The following is a 22,110-nucleotide window of genomic DNA, read 5'->3' on the forward strand; positions in this document are numbered from 1 at the left end:
GAGAATGGGGGAGGGGAATAATCAATTTATATCATGTATGGATACAAATTCCCTACAATGAAACTGATCATTATGTGTATCTAAAATGTATCATTAAACTTTTAAGTAATTAAAAAAACCAAAATCAATGCAGGGGCCCACTGGCAGTGTAAAACTTACATTGTTAAGTAATTCCTCTTTCCAAATAGTCCAAATAAGTAAATGTAACTACTATATAGAACACAACAATTTTGCCTTTTCAAAAAACCTTATTAGTATGTTTTTAATCTTTTTGCTTAAGAAATACATACTTTCAGAATCAATAACCAATGTCCCATCTGTAAAATACTGGAGAAGAATATATTCCCAAGGTTATATTATCTATCACTCAGGAGATCTTAATGCAGGAAAAGTACTTTATTCTAGGTAAATTTCTTTACAAATTTCCATGATGAGAGCAAGAGTAGATCAAAACTATGATCTTTTTCCACACATTTGTTAGTAGGGTCTCTGAAGGTGGCAAACGCTATTTTCTTAAATGCTTTCACAAATGCAAAACACTACCATTCTATGTCAATCAAGTTTAGATTTATACAGATATACACAAAGTACAAATCATTAAGATTCATCTAGGTAAAATGCATCATAACCAAAAACAAATTTCTTACCCAGATTTTGCTTTTTCGTCGTCAGCTTCTACCTTTATGCTGAGGGATTCATCTATCCTAGTTGTATCATCATCTCCATCTTCCAGATTTTCATTTTCTTCTGTGTCCTTAATGTTAACTTCTCTTTCCTGATCAGATTGTGTAGGTACAGATTCTAATAAATTTCTTTTACTTCCCTAGAAAAAGATCAGAGGAACTAAACCAACAAAAGTAAATTTTTTCAACCTAAATTCATGATTTTAAACTGTTAACAGGCGGTAACAATAATTCTAATCTGATAGAAGTTATTTAAGAAACTCATGTCATTCTTAAAATAACAGAAAAAAACAGTTAAGAGATATATTGGTTATTACTATCAAAACTATTCAAAAGTAACACCAGAAAATTTATAAATGAAGTATATTATAAGATAAATTTATGAATTATAGAAAAATGTAGAAAATTTACCAAATGCAGCAAAAAAAAAAAAAAAAAAACACAATAATATCTGATTTACCAGAGAGGGTTTAATATTTTCCTTTCTTTCAAGTTCATCCTCAGAGGGCTTTTCTTCTTTTGCCATTATAGTCTTCTCCTCTTCAATCTTTATTTCCTTAATCTCCATTTCATTTTCTTCCTTAACTTCTTTTACATTTTCACACTCCTTACATGGCTTGTTAACAACTTTCTCTGGCAATGCCATCTGAAATTCAATATTAGCTGACCTACAATACTCCTCAAAGCCATATAAATATCTGGAAACAGAAAGATTACATTTGTTAAAATCATTTCAAAGAGCACTACAGAGCTTTTAAAATGTGTACTCACTTCTTTTATTTAAGCTCTCCAATAAAAGTCCATAGGAACACTTTAATATATTCTACTTAGTTTTCAATTTTTCAACCCAAATAGAACATTTTGTGAAAGAAAAAACTACCCTAAAATGCTATTAAAACTAGGAGTGGTAATGAATACCTATGATCTCAGCATTTAGGAGGTACAGGCAGAAGGACTGCCTGGCATTCAAGGCCAGCTACATACCAGGACCGTTTCTTGAAAGAAAGAAACAAAAAAACCCTACCAAAATCAGGTATGGTGCCACATACCTATAATCCCAGCAATGTGGGAGGCCAAGCCAGGAGGATGCCAAATTCAAACCAAACCAGGGTAATCAAGGAGTTTAAAGTATGTTCTCAAAATAAAAAAAAATAGCATTAAGGGTGAAGCTCTATACAAAAGCCCTGAGTTCAATTCCTAGTACTCCAAAACAACAGCAACACCACCAAGAGCTAAAAAAACCCCACCAAAATCAGTGCTAATCTTAAATACAACAAAAGTAACTATTAGAAATACTAGCACTACCATCTAATTCTTGAGTACTTCTTATGTGTAAAGTCTTAGCCTCCTTAAGAGTAAATCTTGTTATTAATCAACACAGTAATCCTAGTCTGTACTATACAGTTGAGATCCTGTCTCAAGAAAAAGAGACTGTGGGGGCTGGAGATTTAGCTCAGCGGCATAAGCGCCTGCCTTGCAAGCAGGCAGTCGTGAGTTCGATCCCTGTTACCGATAAAAAAGGAAAAAGCCAAAAACAAAAAAAAAGAAAAAGAGACTGTGGGAGGAGAGTACAGGGAGGGGAAGAGGAGGAGGACAATGACAATAAAGAAGGTGAAGATTAAGAAAAGAGGAGGAAAAAAGTCATCTTAAGGGACAAGTAATATTTTCATTTTTAAAATAAAGAAACTAAGGTTTAGGAGAATAAATTCTGAAAGCACAGATGACTAATGACTGGCAGAAGCACAATTCAAATTTAGATGCATTTGACTTAAATTTATTTTAATTGGTGCTGAGAATGCTGAGAACTGATGGCTTCACATGTTAGGCAAGTTCACTCTTACCACTGAGTTACACCTTCAGCCTTTTTTTCAGACAAGGTCCAACTAAATTCCTCACACTGGACTTTAATTTACAGTCTTCCTGCTCTCAGCCTACTGGCTAGTTGGGCTCATAGATGTGTGCCATCAAAGTAGACTGTACCATTAGCTTCTTAACCTCTATAGAGTATTTCACAAATGTTCTTGGCCATAAAAAATTCAGAGGATTTGTCAAAAGTCTAGTATGTACAGAATACACTAAAAAATGCTATTAGAGAGTGATTAGTAAAATTTTCTTGTTTCTTCTGTGATGATAATAAAATAACCTGCAAAAATAAACTCTACCCTGCTTTCCAGGTAAAATGTAATACATGGTTGTACCAAGTACACTAACTTACTTTTTATAAGCACATTTAACATTGTATCCTGCAGCTGAATTTAATACAGGGATTCCAAGGTCCTGGTAGACCTGTTTCCAAACAGCTCCACTTTCAATCTAATGGACAAAATGAAATAAAAATTCTCAAATTAAAAGATGGGAACATAAGACTTTGACAGAGAATACGTAATTATATGCTCGTATTTTTTGCTTTTAGACTCAAAGAAATGATAACTATCAAACTTGACAAACTGGTTAAAAAATTTAAAAACTGAGTAGTCACAAAATCTCAGAAATTAAATATATAATACTAGATTATTTGAGTTTTAAATAAACCCAACTAAATTAATAATAAACACATCCAGGTCTTTAAATCAAATTCTGTTAACACAGAAAAAAAGATATTTCCATAAAATGTTTAAACTAATAAATTGTACTAGTCCTACTGAAATTAGTGAAACATTTTACTTCACAGCATATTCATGTATCGTATGTATCATACATCATGGCAGGCTTAACATTATTTCTTCAGAACATTTTCTATCTAATAAGGAACTGTGAAAGACACAGTTTTAACACTGTAAGACGGATCCCTACACTCAAGAAGCATACAATCTAGTGAAACAAAGAGAAAGAACTTCCACCAGAGTGATTATACTATGACTCAGATATGCATAGGCCTTTCAAGAAAATTTGATAAACTTAACAGTACCTTAGAAAGTTCATCTTAAAAAAAATCTGTAAGTAAAATTTAAAATTCTATTCAAGAAGAAAAGCTGTTTCTCAACTGTATTTTCCATTTTCTTTTCCTTTTATTACTGTATTTTTATTAATAGACAGTTTTACTGACAGCTTATATCTAAAACAATATGTTGAGTGAAAAAGATGTTTCATTTCAAAATGTAAGACTTACGTTATCAAATCCTCCAAGTTTGTGTACAAGTCTGAATAACTTAAAAAGATTCAAATTTCGATATCCAAGTACAGGTCGTTTGTTAATAGGTGTACCTGTTAAAGAAAATACAAAAAAAATTAGCACTCTACACTGTATTTTTTACCTAAAATCTCAAAGAATGGAAATTACGCCAGTAAACATATGTATAATGCTATATATATGAGAGAAAAGGATCCGTTAAAAGTCCTGATATAAGCCTATGTTACTTTTTTAATGTTTTTGCATACCAGATCTCTGAAACCTTACATGTTTTACTCTACCTTCTTTCCTCTAGTGAGAAAGAGAATAACTACCAAGTAAAACAAAATAAAATGCCAACACAAACAAACTTTCTAAAAATTAGAGAAATAAAAATTGTTGATATAAAAATAGTACTGAAATACTTCATTGGGCAGGTGCTTCACAAGAAGAATAACTTTTATTATTTCTTCATATTTTAGTAATTCACCACTACTCCAAACAATGACTCTACAGTAAAGTTAAGGTTTTATTTCAATCTGACACAATAAAATGAAGACAAGGACACTAATACAAATTACTGAACTACTAAAAATTGGTAGAGGATTAGTTTAAAAAGTAGAGACAAACTGGGGATTTAGCTCAGTGGTATAAGGGCAAGGTCATGAATTCGAGCCTCGGTACCCAAAAAATCAAACCAAACAAAAAAAATACGTTGTGAAAAAAAAAAAAAATACGTTGTGGAGTAATTGCCAGAGAATATTAAAAAGGTAGAGATAGGCAGCAATCTACACCCCACTTCCAAAAAACATGAGTGCCTTAATTATGTTTTATCATATATTCTCAAATAGATGTTAATCACTTTTCATTTTTTTCATGTATCTTATACAAAAGACTAAAAAAGAATATACTTTATAGGTAAAGTCTCCATTCATACAAGTAAGGTAAGAATCAATAAACATTTGATCCCCTCTTTTTCTCTCAGTATTTGTACTTCTTTTATATTAGGTAGATCCTATAAAATGAAGCAAACCTCATAGCTTTCTTTCTGGTTCTCTGTGGATGGTTTCATTCTCTTAATTCTATGTGTCTGGGTCATAAAAAGACTTCAGATCCATATTAAGAGTGTAGTCTCTGGCTCTGTCTGCCTATATATATATATATATACCCTTGGAGACTTTAGTAAGGGCTTAGTGTAGGTGCTAGTAAGATGGTCCTAGGGCTCCTATTCTGCTACTCTTTCATAATATAATAGCTATTTCACATGGCACAGAAAGGTGAGAAGACTGACAGGATATAAGCATTTATGTGTCCTCAGGGATAATAGCTATCAAAACATTGACAACTTCTTACATTACTATGACATGTATTCCGCTGCATGTTTTAGTATCAGTAGTCAAAAACACAATCTTAATTATAGTGACACAAAGCTTAAGGAGCTAAATTCTGATTTTTAAAAAACTATCTCACTGAAACATTCACTAAAGTTTCAAAAATGAATATAAACAAAACCACTCACCTCTGTCTTCCATGAATTTATACAACTGCTGAAGGAAGTTCTCCCTTTCTTCTGGAAATGGTTCTATTTCTTCCTAATTTTAATGGCAAAAGAAAAATTAACTTCCTCAATTCAGCATTTTAGTAATACAAGCAGATTTCCTGCCAACAGCAAAGACTAATAATTCATTGAAATATTTCAAGGGTATAATTCCAAATAAAATTGTTTCCTCATATTAAGCTGTTGAATGCCATTTACGTTTACATATTTTATGTTATATAAAAGAATATGTCCTAAAAATTATCTCAAAAGTTAGAATTCTAAACATAAATTCTTGTAAGATTGTGCATAAACTTTTTACTGTTATGACAGATTATTTAAATCAGGGTCACAGGCTAAAGACCTACTCTTATTTATATTAAATAGGGTCACAGGGTTTATCTGACATCAGTCTATTAATGCTCCAGGAACTATACAAATACAAGTCCCATTAGCTATAACTATAAGAATCCTTGGTTATAGGCAGCCCCACTGTATAGTACTTCAAGCTTATATGATCAATAAGTGGGGAACGAACTTGATCTACAATACCTGAAGATTCAGACTTAGGGAAATCTTCAAGTAATAAAAGAGTTCCCCGAATTATCAATTACAAGGAAAGGACTAGCTTCTTGCTGCTGTGGCCAAGGGCTGTGGCAGTAGGGAGCTGGTCCTGAGGCAACCTGCAAGGAGCAGGGTAGTAGGTAAGACTGAGGAACTCACCGATTCATGACTTTCATTCATTCAATAAACATTTAATGAGCACCTTTAAGTGTAGGCACTATACTAGGTGCCAAAACAAAAGAAAAAAAAAAGGGAAGAAAGAAAAGCTATGGAGCCTGTCATTATAGAACATGATTAGGTGTTAACTGCAGAAAAAATAACCTAAAAGATATAGATAAGCTTTATAGTTACACTGGCTAAAATATATATATATATAGTTCTAATAGTAAGAGGATATTCAACTTATACTCTCAATAAATCTAAAGAGGTCATTTTTCAATTTGGAAAATAATGTCCTTAATGCTACTGATCTAATGAAATTTGTCATTTTATTTTAAAAGCCAGCATAGTAAAAGAAGACAAATTTTAAAATAACTTAAAAATATGTTAATGAACTATATGATTGCTAATTGGTAGCTGAGCTAAAATAATAAACGATAATCATTAATTTGCTTATGGTAAGTCTATATTACTCAATTTATACATATATGCTGGGTTTTGGTAGGGTAAGCACATATAAATCTAAAGAGATCTACTTAACACATTATTGCAATGTTTCCATTGTACAAAACCTGACTTAAATAAACTGCCAAACTCAGTTTGTATTTAGCTTTAGAAAACACTGAAACTGGAGATTAGTTTTCTTTTATAAAAATACCTGTTAAAACCCAACTCTAGCAATGAAAGTTTTGATAATATTCACTGATCTTCTTTACATTATGCATTATGGCAGACCCCCTGAGTAGAATACACAGTCCCTCACCGGAGCTATGAGTGTGAGAGAAAATCGAGACATAATCTAAATAAATATATGTAATATACATATACATACATGTAGACACATGATAAAAATATGACCAATTCAGCAATCAACATTCCTGAGGTAGTGGAGCAAATGGTTCATAGGAGGTTTACATTTACACTGATGGCTGACTGACAGGATTCTGAAGCAGGACCAGTGAAAGCAAAACATGCTGGCAGCAGGTATGTAATTTGACATTACTACAGCATGAACATCAAATGGGAAAGACAAACCAAAAAAAGTCATGGGAAAAAAAAAGAGGCGGCGAGTAACTCATAAAGAAGGTTTCATCTAGAAGCTAGAGTTTGTTTAATTGGGTTGTTGGTTTTTTGTCTATTTGTTTTTTGAGACAGGGTCTCACTATGTAGCCCAGGCTGGCCTCACACTTGTAGTAATCTTTCTGTGTCAGCCTCCTAAGTGCTGGGATTACAGGTATGCACCACCACATCCTACTTCACGCTTGACTTCTGTAATAACAGGATATACAGTGAATTCTAGCCTGAACTACAGTCAACAAGGTTTACATTAAGGGAGTGATAGCTCACTTTTACCCTTTTTTTTTTTTTTTTTTTTCCATTTTTCTCTTTACAATACTGGGTACTGAATCCAGGCTTTTGCATGAAACAATATCCTCAGCCCACTATGTTTTAATTTTTGAGTCAAACCTTCTCTAAATCATTAAATTGCTCAGCCTAGGCATGACCTTGAGATCCTCCTGCTTCAACTTGTGAGAAGGCTGGGATTTTAGGTGTACATCAACATGTGACTTTACCATTTTAATACAAAGAAGTAAGTCAGGGAAAAGACTAAACATTTTTACACTACCCACTGTGATAGATGACTAAATTCCAACACATTACTTTCTAAACAGTTATGTTTCACTAATACTTTTCAATATTAAATGGCAAAATTTTGTGACTTGCCAAAAATATTATATATTTAAAGACAGTATGTAATTTTCTAAACACACTGAAATTCACTTCATGGTCAAAAATAATACCCACCATTATCCTGCTCAATAACTGTCATGAAGCCATCCTGCATTAAAGAGTGCCTGTCACTGTCAGACCTAAATACTAGTTAACAACAAAATCCAAAGCTTTAGCTCCTTCATTCACACAATTTCATAAATGTTAACTGTTCATGTTAGACAGATTTCAAATCCTCTAAATCAAAAGAGATACTAATCTTTTTTTTTGATGTTTTTCTTTTAATATTAGATGAAAGATATACTTTAACTTTTCCAAGTATTTCAATGACTATATAGACGTACACAGGTCATGAAATGACAGTTGTCATGTGTAGATTGTGAAAAGTACTTTATAGTATTAAGAAATGGACAATTATAACATGATAAGCCAAAAACAGTAATATTAAGAAACATTCTTAAATTAACAGGATAACTAAACAGTATTTTTAATTTCACAATACTATATTTCTATTTTAAGAGAAGTAAACAACTTGACTGTTACGACTATTAAACATAATTTTATATTTAAATATTTATAATACTATAAATATTTATGACTGACTTCATGCCATACCCTAAATAGTTATTTATAATTTTAACAGACATCAACTGTTTTTATTTACCTCTTCTTCACTGCTATTATCCTCCTTTTCTTTTTCATCATCTTCTTCTTCCTCCTCTTCCTCTGCCTCACTGCTAGAGCTATCTTCTTTCAATTCAGTCTTCCAATTAGCAGGAATAGTTCTACTTTTGTGAAATTCAAGTGCCTGATCAAAGGCTGGAAACAGACCATAAGTATGTGAAGTAGAGAGTTTAAGACAACTGAACTGACTGAAAATATTAAACAAAAACACAGGCAAGGTGGAACACGCCTGTTATTCCAGCCCTGGGAAAACTGAGGAAGAAGGATTGGTACAAGTTCAAGGTTAGCTTGAACTATATATCAGCAAGATACTGTCTCAGAAATAAAATAATATTAAAAATTCACTATAAAAGATAAAGAAATTAAACTACTGTTTGCTACCACTGTCACCGATTGTTTACAATATCCTACACATTATGCTATTTGTGTATGAAGCAATTTATTTAGTTCTATCAATTCTATGCATTGAATACCCATTTTACAAATGGCAATACTACCACCACTGAAGGTTCAGACAAACACAAGAGTAAAGAAGCAGTTTTATTTACACAGCAATTAAGCTTTTCTGCTAAAAATGACTTTAATGTAGGTAATCATTTAATATTTTATCCAAAAATTACTTAACAGTATTACATACCAGGCACATAGCCACTATAATAAACATATAATATCTAAAAAATGATCATAAATATGTTCTTATTACTTTTGGTTAAGTATTAATTAAAACTATATCAACGATTAGCATCATCTAAAATTAGCTAAACATAATCATTCTTTTTAACCAACATGAAAATAAGTCATAAACTAAATTCTATTTTGTGGTGGTATACACAGTGTATTATTAGGTTTAACTGGTAAGGGCAAAAGGAAAATAATTTATCATGGCAAAAACAAAGTAACAGACGCATTATAGTATATTCCCCAATGAAATATCATAAACATGTATATAATGTACATCCCTTGTAACCATGAATGTAATCATTACTGAGAGATAACAAATCAAACTACTCATCCCTTTTTCTACCAATCCCTAGTTAATAAGGTTTTACTTCTTAGGCAAAAGCCAGACTATCATAACAGTTAATGGTACAATTCCTTCTCATTTTTCCAGATTACTGTCCCTAATTATAAATTAAAAGAGAGAAAAAGAAAAAAAACCCTATATGACAAAAGACATATGTGTTTCAAAAGTAGTAAAATTATACAGAACCAATATATAACTTTAAGGACTTTGCTGGTAAAAATAAATAAATAAAAATAAAGACGTTTTTATATCAACAAGTGAACATTTAATTTTCAAAAAACGTATCAGTTTGGGGTCAGGGCTCTGTGGCATAAGCGCTTGCCTGGCAAGCATGAAGTTCTGAGTTCAATCCCCAGTACCAGAAAAAAAGAAAAAAAAAAAAAAAAACAACAGTTTTTAATTGTAACTTACTCCAAGATTTCCCTTACCTTGTTTTAATATAGCATCGGGCTTTGGTGCAGTGTCAATAGTAATTTCATGAACATCTTTTCTCGGAACTGAAGTGCTACAATATTTATTAAGAGAAAATATGAGAAATTAAGAGACCTGCAAACATGAGAATACTGACTATACAGTGACTACACAGAATTGCAAACCACAAATAATGTTCTATGTAGGTGCTAATAATGCTAACTAAGAATGTTTGGATGACAGAATGCATGTGTTCAGTAAAAAATAATAAAAAAAATCTGCCATTATCACTGGATAAGCACATATTTATTTAGTTTACAGCTGGAAGAAAATTTACTAGTTTGTAACATTCTTTTAATAACTACTTATTAAAACTAAATTCTGGGCTCACAAGCAAAAATTTTTCTTACAAGCAAATTTTTAAGGATTAAATCCTTTTATGGAATTTCCTGCCCATGAGGAAGGTTAGAAGAAAGTAACTCAGACAGGTTCTATCACATTGTTTTTCAAATTTTCAACTACTACATCATCAACCACGCATAGTGGTACAAGCCTATAATACCAACACTCTGGAGGCTCAGACGTGAAGATCATCTGAGTCAGACAGCAGCCTGAGTTCCATAGCATGTTTAAGGCTAACCTAAGCTGCATAGCAAGACCATGTCTTCTAAAAATGACAAGAGAAAAAACAAAAATAACCTACTAAATCATTATTAAGGTTCTGTGCCATTTAGCTTACGTTCACTGATCCACAAAAACCTAAAAACTATTACAAATACATTTTTCAGACTGGTATTCTTAAATTTCAAACATACACGAAACAATTGTCTAATAAACACCACATCTATCACTCAACTACAAAAATCATAAATTCAGTGTCACTGTTTCAGTCACCACCTATTGCTTATCTCACACCTATTATTCTGAAAGCCTCCAGATTTTATGTAATTTCATTTATATTTCACTGTTTTTTAATAGAAGTGTATCATTACCATAAATCTAAAAATAAGATATATCATTTTTTTCAGTTTTACTTAAGTATAGTAATTGACAAAACTGTATATATTCAAAGTGTACAATGTGATGATTCTTTAGATATATATTCTGTGAAATGATTACCACAATGAAGTTAACTAACACATCTAACACCTCATTTTGGGGTACAGGTGAGCCTGTGTGAGACTAGTCTCTTAGCAAATATCAAATATTTAACAGTATTAGGAACTATAGTTATGCTATACATTAAACCTTAAGAGCTCACACATCTCACAACTGAAAGTTTGTATCCTTTGATTCCCATCTCCCCACCTGCCATACTCCCTGACAATAATTTTACAGTATTATCAAGCTAGTATTCAAATTCAGTATACAAATACTTATCATCTCAATGTTGTTAAAGTTAGTTCCATAGGTTGTTTTTATAACTTGTTTTCCATAATTAATAAAACCCAGACACCAATCTTAAACCATGCCTCTTTCAGGTACTGGCACCTAGTAAGGCTCAATAAAAACTATCTTGCCACTCTTAACCATGTAATTCTTTTTTGGCAGTCAGTGGGGGAGGAGTACTGGGGATTGAACTCACAACCTCGTACTTTGCCAGGTAGGCAGTGATGTCATTGAGCTAAATCCCTGGCCCCAAACATGTAATTCTTTAACTTTGTATATGTGTGTGTGTGTGGGGGGGGGTACCAGGGTCAAACTCAGAAGCTTGTGCTTGCCAGGCAGGCACTTATACTGCTGGGCTAAATCTCCAGCCCCCTCACCATGTAACTGTTAAGAAAAACAAAAACCCACACAAATTCTGAATTCAGTGCTAAAAGCATGCAACATGACACATCAATTAAAATGTAACATAAAATAACCCACTTGGTCAGGGAAGTCAAATACTCTATAAATATCACTACAACCATTATGCATAAGGAAAAATAATAGAAAGTATTAACAAAGCCATCAAGAATAAACCCTAGGGGCTGGGGATTTAGCTCAGCAGCATAAGCGCCTTCCTTGCAAGTGAGCAGTCGTGAGTTCGATCCCTAGTACCAATAAAAACAAAAAAGAAAAAAAAAAAAAAAAAAAAAAAAAGAATAAACCCTAAAGAAATGTTAGGATCTGTCCGGCTGGTGGTACACAGCTGTAGTCCCAGCACTCGGAGGGCTGAGGCAAGAGGATTTTTCTGAGTTTGAGACCAGCCTGGGCTACAAAGTAAGCTCAAGGCCAGCTTGACCTACATAGTGAGACTCTGTCTCAAAAAGATGGAAAAAAAAGAAGTGCCAGTACAATAAAGTATTAGGTACTGGGCTGGGGATTTAGCTTAGCGGCATAAGTGCCTTCCTGGCAATCACAAGGTAAAGAGTTCAATCCCCGCTATTAAAAAAAAAAAAAAAACAAAGGTGAAGTATATCAGGTACTAGAAACATACAATTTGCCTCAACAAATCATCACTTATCCTATAAGCAAATGTTGACAAGACTGTTTGACAGTGCAGTTTAGAAAAGATAACAATGAATAAGACAAGATACTTTGAGACCACCACATTTAATAAAGATGTGGTAAACAGTTCTCTATAAAAACATTCTGTATGATGAAAAATAAAAGTCTAAGATCACTGAAAATAATTAACTGACCACTGAAACATCGTAATTTGAAAAAAGAAAATATATTTATAGAGAAGTTTTTTCTGTTGTTGCCTGAGACAGGATTTGCTATATAGTCTACAGTGGCTTTTGAACTCACTATGTAGCTCACTCTGGCCTCAAACTCTTAACTAGTTCTCCTGCCTCAGCCTTCCAAGTGCTAAGATTACAGCAATATGCCAACATGCCTGGCTCTATAGAGAAGTTTTCCAGACTAAATGAATAATACTCACAATTTTCCATCTTTGAAAGATCGAACAAGAATGTTGTCTTTTTTCACAGCAATCTCATCACTACAATCAGGACAAACGACCTTTAAAAAGAAGTATGAAACTATTATAATTAAGGAAGCCTTATTTAGGTAAGCAGCTACTATTAAAATTCTTTTTAAAAATAACTAAAGCTTGAACTTTAAAAACCAGTTTGTTTACATGTAAACATGCATACACATGACAGAGCAAACATTAAGTAAATTATACACTGACATCCTAATCTACATCCTCCTAGCTCTAGTCAAAAGCATGGTTCTCAAAGCAGAAATACGGCTATGACTTGGAAGAAGCTATGGGCCCAATTCTAGAAAGAGAAAGCAAATAAGTAGAGCTGCATAATGGCTAAGAGGAAGTCCAGTACTTTCAAAGTCCTGGAGGCCTAATTCTTAGGATAAACTAAAATAGTCTGAAAGCTAAGTGTACGCCACAACACATTTACCTATTAAATTCACAGAAAGGCAAGAATTAAAAGCTTTCACTACTCCATTCACCTAGGTGAGAAACAGTGGCTTGGATTTAAAATGATGACAATGGTAAATCAAGGGAATGGCAATTACAGATAACTACAGAAGTATAAAGATGAGAGGGAAGACAACACTCAGTTATCTCTGTTGTACAAATGCGTTTACATGAAGAAAAACAATGAGAAAGGCCAAGTTTGGGCATAAAGGATGAGTTAGTAACAGTTAGAACTTATGTTTTGAGATGGCTAAAGGATCTCTAAATAGAGATACCGAACAGACAAGTTGGGAGCTCAAATATCATTTCCTGATCTAATCACTGGGGATAAAGAATACAAAGCATGTACAGTGAAGATGATGATACACAGATATCACTTGTGGCTAATATTATGTAAGAAAGATGCCTTCTACTCCAAATCTGGACACTAAAATATAAATCTAGGTTCTAAATATGAGAGTGCTAAAAACTTAGGGCAAATGTGAACCAAAGTCACTAATTTTTCTCTAATGAGACACAAGTTTTTCAAACTGCATATATGATAGCTTTGGCCACTCCTGACAGTGGGAAAAAGTAGATTCGTTCTGTCATAAGAGCCATTTGTGCATTTTTTTTTTTTTTTGTCTTTTTCATCGGTACCAGGGATCGAACTCACGACCGCCTGCTTGCAAGGCAGGTGCTTACGCCGCTGAGCTAAATCCCCAGCCCCACCATTTGTGCATTTTATCCTGTCATTTATGTATGTTATTTATAGATCCCAAATGCAGTTCACTTTGTTATCTCTGCAACTGAGACTATAAAAGAGAGAGATGCTAAAGAGAATATGGATTCATATATTCTCAACGTCAAATTACAACACTAAAACATGTTTAGAAGATGAGAGGCTGGTAAAACTTAGTGCCAGAAGCAAAGATTTCCTCCTCTTAAAAATAGGAGTGGGCCAGGGATATAGTTGAGTGACAGTGCCTGCCTGGCAAGTGTGATATCCTCAGTTTGATTTCCAATAACTCTTTTAGGGGCCTGGGGATAATATTTCTCAGTCTCTATTTGGGTTAAACAATACTACTTCTGCTGTCTGAAAAAATGGCACACTAGTATTTAAAAACACTTTCAAAGGAAAATTTTAAAGCATCTTAGTGCTTTAAGAACAAAGAAATGAACACATACATTATCTAATTTTTCATCTTGTTCATTAAACCAAAATATGGCAAGTTTTCTCTAAATGGGACTAAATGATAATTCACCATACATGATAGCACAGTTCTTCTACGTAACAGGCAATATCCAATAAATGATGGATGGATGGATACATATAGAAGTACCACGGTATTTACATTTGTATTTATTAAAAGTTGCCATCATTATTCATTATATTACATGAGCTAAAATTTACTAATTGTGTCAAACTCTGAACTAAACACTAAAGAATATAAAACACATTCAGTGAAAAGGACAACAAAAACATCACAGCAGACAACACAAAGCAAAAAGATGTTTCTATTCTACAACATATTATTTCATTCCTTTTCCTCTGAGGAGTACTTGACATCATGGTTGGTTAGCTTAGTTCATCAAAACCATAACTATACAAGAGTTTGTATATATTATAGATATAAATTTCCAGAGCCAGGTATTTAGCTCAGCAGCATAGCACCTTCTTGGCAAGTGTAAGGTCTTGAGTTCAATTTTTGGTACCAAAAATAAATACATACATACATAAAATAAAAATAAAACCATGTATTTTAATACCATATCCAAGTTTTTGCAAGGGGTAGTAAGTGAAAAAAGGAAAATAAGAGGATGAAGATAAATGTTAGCAGATTAAAAAACAAAAAGTTTTAAACTTAACCAGAACAGAGAAACTCTATTTCATTTAATGGATCAATCCTTATAAACTACTTTGAAAAATGCTGAGTACATAAAAAAGTGCCATCATATTTAACAACCATGTATTAAATATCCTTAAGAAAACAAAAAAAAATTTATTCAATGCCATTAGAAGAAAATAAATTCTAGGGGAATTTGGTTAATTATTAATAGCAGTGAAAAAACATGAGAACAAGGAATGATTTTGATCCATTCTGTCTTCTGATATGAGGACAAAGTAGTTGTTAGAATTGAGGAGAACAGTATCTGCCATGTATACTTAATGAATGGATCTTTACGTTAGTATTTAGAAACTGGAGGTAAGGACAATCTATCTGAAAAAGATGGGTTTTCCAGTGCTTGACACAAATAACGCCATTTCAGGAAAAATCAGGAGTAATACTAAAGCAAAGACACACACTTTCAGAAGGTAAGAGTTCAAGTCAAGTGTGGTGATGCACATCTAATATCCCACCACTCTGGAAGGCTGAGTCAAGAAGATCACAAGTTCAAGCCCAGCCTGGGCAACTTAGGGAAATCTTATCTCTAATAATAATAAAAAGTAACTGTTTTTAAAGACCAAGGATGTAACTGATTCAATCTTCAATACCATAAAACAAAACAGAAAGTTAAAACTTTGAGTTGATTCTAAAAAGATCTTGAGTTGTTCAGTCACTTGTTTGAAATTTAAACCTTTCAATTTATGCAATTATACTTTATCCAGAGAGAAATGTATACATACTACCACAAAAGTAAAATCTTAAGTATATGACTACTTACTAGTTGAACCTGCATTATTTAAAGAATTACCAATGATTCTGTCATTTACCAAAAAAGATTAGTTGAAAGACAGCCTAATTAGGTCTGTAAATGATACCAGTCCATATATATATATATGGAAATGGACTCCTATACAGGGCTCTTCCAACTTGCAAAGGGGCTACTGGTTAGCAAAAACAAATCAGAAAAAGTTCAAAAGTCTTGCCATTACAGTTAAGAGTTATATACAACTTAGGACAATAATGAGGATACTCTTAATAATGAAACACTGAAGTACCTTGTCACAACCACACAAAGACAATGTTGAGAAAAGTTCTAAAAGCAACCTAGAACTTAAAAGAGTTGCAAACCTGGTGAAAACATGAAGTAGATACATGAATTTATTGAAAAGATCAACGTAATGTATAAATGCAGTCCAGACTTCACACTTAAATTTAACAAGTCTACATTATGAATTTTTCACCCAAAATTGAAAGAGTATAATAATCAAGTGATATGTCTAGGTATTGAAATTTTGTTTTTTGAATGTTATCAAGAATACTTTGTATTCAAGAACATTTTCAAAGTAAACTTTGTGTGAACTTTATAGCACTAGAAACAAAACCCCATTTTTTACCTATGAAGAAACTAGTAAGAAAATTTTTTCTTTGTAAACTTACATTTTTAAGTTAAAAATTAAACTTAAATCTGAAGCTACTCACCAATGCTGGAAACCACAGTGTTTTCTTTTTATCCAAACTAACATAATCTACACATACAACTTTGCCTAATAATTCATCAATCTGTTTCCTATCATCATCATCTTCATCACTGGAGGACGATGAAGACTCCTCCTCTGGTCTAGGGAGAGAGAAAATAAAGATATTTCTATTTATCTTCACAAAGAGTTAACATACCAATAACGAACACAGGTATTCTAGAGCTTTTTTTCGTATTTTGTGAAGTCTACGAAATGGCCAGTTTAAGTTTTAAAATGTTTCTGAGGTTCTAAAGAATAACAGAAAGAGTATCTTCACAAGAAAGCATCTTATATTCCTAAATGTCTTTTTTATTTACTACTATTTTAATAGGCTATGAGGAAAGATAAGAGTATTTCACAAATCCTCAGAAAGTTGATAGTCCCATACTAAACATCTCACTGCTATACTAAAATATCAGAGTCCAATCTCAGACTTTAGGAGTTGGGGAAAACAGGTATTTTACATACGTACTAGCCAAACTAATTCTAAAAAAAGGAAGAGGCAAATGTCAATTAACTGGCGATCAGGGCGGAAAAAGGTAATCTGGTTAAGATTATCACCACTGCTCTATCATCAAATGAACAAAACAAAAAGTAAGTCTACATGGTTTCCTTGTATTATGTTTTAAAAACCTACTTTATAATAACACAATATTGAGTTAACACATTAAAAGAAATCAAAGTAAATCTAAAAAAGAAAACAAAAAGTGATAGATGTATGAAAAACATAATCTACTTTGAATCTGGCTCCAACAGAATCCACAGTCAGTCCTAAGCATTCCTATCAACTACTTAAAATGCCAGACTAAGCAAAGCCCTTAAGAAAAGCTGACTAGAAACACTGCAAAGCAGACATATTCTTTTTGTAAAATAAAAACAATTTACCTACAAGGCTAAAGTACCTACAAGGTTACCTATAAGGATAATCAATGACCAATTCACTGACCAAAAATTGTGAAGTGACATTAACTACTTTAAAACTTTAAACATGATTCAGGCTAAAAGGGTAACAGAGCAACTATTTAGCATGTGAAAGGTCCTGGGTTTGACACACAGCACTAAAACCAAAATGACAAAAACTTATACCGTGATTTAATCTGTTTGGTTAATGGGGACTTGTCCATCATAGTCTGAATATATCTTTAAAGCCTTTTCAAGGGTATGACAATATTTCCTTTCTTTGTCTTTTTTGAGACAAGGTCTCATTATGTAGTCCAGCTAAGGACAGCCTTGAACTCACTTTGTAACCCACGCTAGCCTTCAACTTCAGGCAATCCTCCTGCCTTAGCCTCCTAAGTGCTGGAATTTCATGCATGTACCACCACATGACAATATTTCTTTACATTTATATATTCTGATATGAATATAAAAAACAAAAGTATTAATATTTTAGAATATGAGAAATACCACTTCTTGACTTCAATGATCAGTCAAATAACTTAAAAATTGCTCCTTGTTAGAAATGAAGAAAATTTTCAGTTTAGTACTGATCACAATTACTGAATTTCAAGTAACACTATAAGCTGTTTGATTTCTACCCAGAAAACAGTAAGAAAACCCCAACATGTCCTTATTTCATCAGAGTATGAGGCCCTGGGCTGGGGATTTAGCTCAGCGGCATAAGCACCTGCCTTGCAAGCAGGCGGTCGTGAGTTCGATCCCTGGTACCGATAAAAAGAAAAAAGAAAAAAAAAAAGTGTTAAAAAAAAAGAGTATGAGGCCCTACTCAAGGGCACATAGGTTGGAGAATAACAACCAGACTTCAGAAGTCTGATTTCTATTTCTTTCCACAGAGCTTCTGAAGGACAGTAACTTTAATCTTTCCACTTCCTAACAACTGCAGATCCATAACCAAACGTAAAGCCACACAATTACTGCTATTTCAAAGTAGTCATAGAAGATTCATTCAGCTGGGGTTTTATAGATACCCTTTAAAAATTAGCAAGCCAGAAAGACCAAATGTCAGAAATTCTAACATCAAAATCTGTAAAACTCAGGAAGAAAAAACAGTGTCATGTGGCTAACAAAGCTATCTGGGTATTTTTAAAAATTCTAACTTCCTAAGGCTTAACAAGTATAAAAATTTTGACTATAGAAAGTTTTATTTTTAAAAACACTGCAGAGTTTCTCTAGAATAAAACACCTATGTACCCTATTTAATCCACTTTCAAACCATCACTTCATGTAGATTAGACACTCCTTTCTCTTACCTACTCAACACTTTGTTTCTAGCCATGCTTCCATGTTTCTGCCCGTTAGATCCCATCTCACACAGTACTATTTCCATCCATTTGCTGTTTTTCTCTCGTTTAAGAACAAAAACTCTGACCTCACTTTCCCATCAGCTTTTACCATCTCAATTCTCTATCTTCCTTTTCCTCCTCCTCCCATCAACATTGGGAAACACATCTTCTGTGAGTCTCTCTCAAATGCCACCTTAGTGACACTACCTTGACAGCCCACCCGTCTATCTTCCTTTTGCCTTGTTGTTCTTATTTCCACAGCATTTACAACTTTTGTCATATTACAGACTTGTTTATTATTCCTTATTGTCTCAAGCATATGAATAATGGGTGAAATAGCATAGATGTTCAATAAACACTTGTTGATGAAAGAAATGAAGCGATCCACTTCTTTCTACCATATTGATTTTTATAATCAATGTAAATCATGCATTATTCCTAAGGCACCTTTAACTTTTCCTTTAGAAATGTTCAGCTGGTAAACTGTTTACATGAAATAGTTGCTCAATAAACTGACAAACTAAAATAAGCATCAAAAACATATGAATAAAAAAAGAAAGAAACATGAATAGGCTAGAAAATAGCTCAGTAGTAGAGCAGCTGCCTACCACATATAAGGTCCTAACTTTTGATCCCAGAACCATCATCTTTGAGGGAACAAAAGTAGAGCAAATAGGAATTTTGCCTGGTTTTTATTCTCAGACACTATTTCTTTGGTACCAAGATATTCATAGAATCAGAATAAAATAATACTCTATAAAATAAAATCTAATTATGCCACTGGAAACAAATCTAAGTATATCTACCATAATATACTAACAGTACATCACTTAAAGCTTATCATCACTATTAGTTAAAAATCAGTTATAAATTAAGAAAGAACATCAAATAAGTCATAGGCCAAAAAGTAGTAAATGCTGAAATTCAAATAAAAAACTGAGCTAGGTGGGGTTGGGGATTTAGCTCAGTGGCATAAGCGCCTGCCTTGCAAGCAGGCAGTAGTGAGTTCGATCCCCAGTACTGATAAAAAAGGAAGAAGAGAAAAAAAAAAAAAAAAAAAAAAAACTGACCCAGGAATTTCAGAGGTCAATATTTGAAGTGTAACACTAATTACAATAATCCTTCATTATTTTCAGGAAGTCAACTGTTAATTTCATACTTTATATATTATTATATATATAATTAATCCAAAAGGTCAACTAAATAACAGGAAAATTGAAAATGCAATCTTACAGATTGAACCAGCAATACACAGACTTAACAATAAAAAGGTTTTAATTTTTTGTTAATTTTTCTCAAGAAGGAAATTATTGCTGGGAATGTAGGTCAGGGGTATAGCACTTGCCTAAAATGCAAGAGTTAAGAAAGAAACTAGAGCCAGGCAAGATGACACTCCCCTATAATCCCAGCACTTGGGAGGCTGAGGCAGGAGGACCACAGTGAGTTCGACGACAGGCTGGGCAACCTAGCAAATTCAATGACAGCCTGAATTCAGAGACCCTGTCTCAAAGCAAAGTAAAACAAAAATCATTATAAGCTTTATTATTTTTTCTTCACATGAAAAGGAGAAAAAAGTAGACTACTTTCCTACTACTACAGAAACTGCACACATTTTTTTACTAGGTTACTGGAAAAAACACAGAAGTATACAAAAATATTTACATAATTTCAAACATTCTATTTTTAGGCAGAATTAAATAAGCTTTACCCACAATGAGTAAATTACAAGGAAAAATTCAATCAAATCAGACATTAATTAAAAACATGAACAATATATTTTAAAAATTAACAAGGTAGAAAATGACAATCACTTAAAAAAAAGAAAAAAAAACCTGAACTTAGCAGGATTAATTAAAGGCAGAATATAAATAAAAATTCAGTGAAAGGTATCAAAAATAAATTCTGGAATAACTGGGGGCAAATTAATTGAGAAATAGATTAATAATGCCTACAGTCAAACAATGGTAATGATACATTATTGCAAAAATAGAGTCCTAAAAATCCTGGGAAGACACAACTTTATCTTTATAAAAATGCATTTTTAGTGGAAACATACAATCAATGAAAAATTTTTTCATAAAGTAATGGAGCTGGATTTGGAGGTACATGCCTCTAATCCTAGCATGTAGGAGGCTGAGGCAGGAAGATCACTCATCAAGAGTTCAAGGTCAGCTACTCAGTGAGCTCATGAACAGCCTGAACCACATGATAAAACTCTTTCCAAAGTAAAAGTAATGGAAGCAGAAATGAAGATCAGGTAATTGTCCTTAAAACCAAGGGCCAACAATAGGAGAATTACTTGGAAGAAACAGAATACCGAACTTCCTTTAAGCAAATGCAATTCAGGAGGCAGGTATTTCAAATTAATTTGCTTATGATACTTGTACACCAAAACCTAAAAGCACTGAGCAAGAACAATGCTCTCAGATCCAAAGGTAGTACTAGTGATGAAACACAGTATAAAGAAAAACAGCAAATAAAAAAGGATTACAGATGAAACTGAACTTCATTTTGTAAAACAGCAATTATTCTGTCTTCCATCTGACTCATACTTTGCAAGTGTTTACAAACCCAATAGCAAATCTCTCAATGCAAATCTTTCTGAACAAAAAAATCACTAACTTACAATATTTGTTAGAGACTTTACAAAGCAAAGATGAACTTATTCCATGGGATCTGCACGTTTTATTTTCACATTCAAGAAAGGAGTGCTTTTTGGTCTTTTTGTAATTCAATCTGTGTGGTATTCTGTAATGTACTTATTTCCTCTTCCAGAAGTGTCATGGTGGCACACTCCTGTAATCCTAGCACTTGGGAGGCTGAGGCAGGAGGAGCATTGTAAATTCGAGACAGGCTGGGATAAAAACTGAGCCCAGAGCCAGCCTGAACTGCATAGAGACCCTGTCTCAAAAAGACTAATATATAAATAAAAGAAAGTCTAAATTTTAGGTGTAATTTTCTTCAAAATTAAAAAATTCTTGATAGATAAAAAAATTTATTTTTCATGTAATATGTAGTATGAGAATGTTACTTAAAAAGTTCAAGTAACACAACTAAAACCACTCTTGCACATCAGAAATCACCACCAGTAAACAAAATTTTTATGAATTTACACATTTTCACATACAGTGAAATCATGCAATACACTGGTATTTAATGATCAATTTTATTCATATCAATACATGGTGATGGCCAGGTATGGTGGTACATGGA

General features: G+C 32.9%; 1 protein-coding gene across 6 annotated transcripts in view; it reads right to left on the reverse strand.

Annotated features, from left to right (window-relative positions):
• Nucleotides 1-22,110, reverse strand: part of Arid4b (AT-rich interaction domain 4B) — a 134,381-nt gene that overhangs the window by 42,108 nt on the left and 70,163 nt on the right. For all 6 annotated transcript variants that reach the window (XM_063260064.1, XM_063260063.1, XM_063260062.1 and 3 more), the window contains exons 8-16: nt 16,617-16,755; nt 12,772-12,851; nt 9,920-9,996; nt 8,448-8,602; nt 5,312-5,384; nt 3,793-3,887; nt 2,899-2,996; nt 1,144-1,381; nt 648-823 (exon numbers count right to left, since the gene is read on the reverse strand). In XM_063260064.1, coding sequence (XP_063116134.1) covers nt 648-823; nt 1,144-1,381; nt 2,899-2,996; nt 3,793-3,887; nt 5,312-5,384; nt 8,448-8,602; nt 9,920-9,996; nt 12,772-12,851; nt 16,617-16,755 — 1,131 coding nt within the window. The remainder of the gene's footprint in view (nt 1-647; nt 824-1,143; nt 1,382-2,898; nt 2,997-3,792; nt 3,888-5,311; nt 5,385-8,447; nt 8,603-9,919; nt 9,997-12,771; nt 12,852-16,616; nt 16,756-22,110) is intronic.

The sequence above is a fragment of the Cavia porcellus genome, unplaced genomic scaffold (assembly GCF_034190915.1).
Source record: "Cavia porcellus strain 051 isolate PalLab524CR breed Dunkin Hartley unplaced genomic scaffold, mCavPor4.1 scaffold_13, whole genome shotgun sequence".
NCBI classification, from domain to species: Eukaryota; Metazoa; Chordata; class Mammalia; order Rodentia; family Caviidae; genus Cavia; species Cavia porcellus.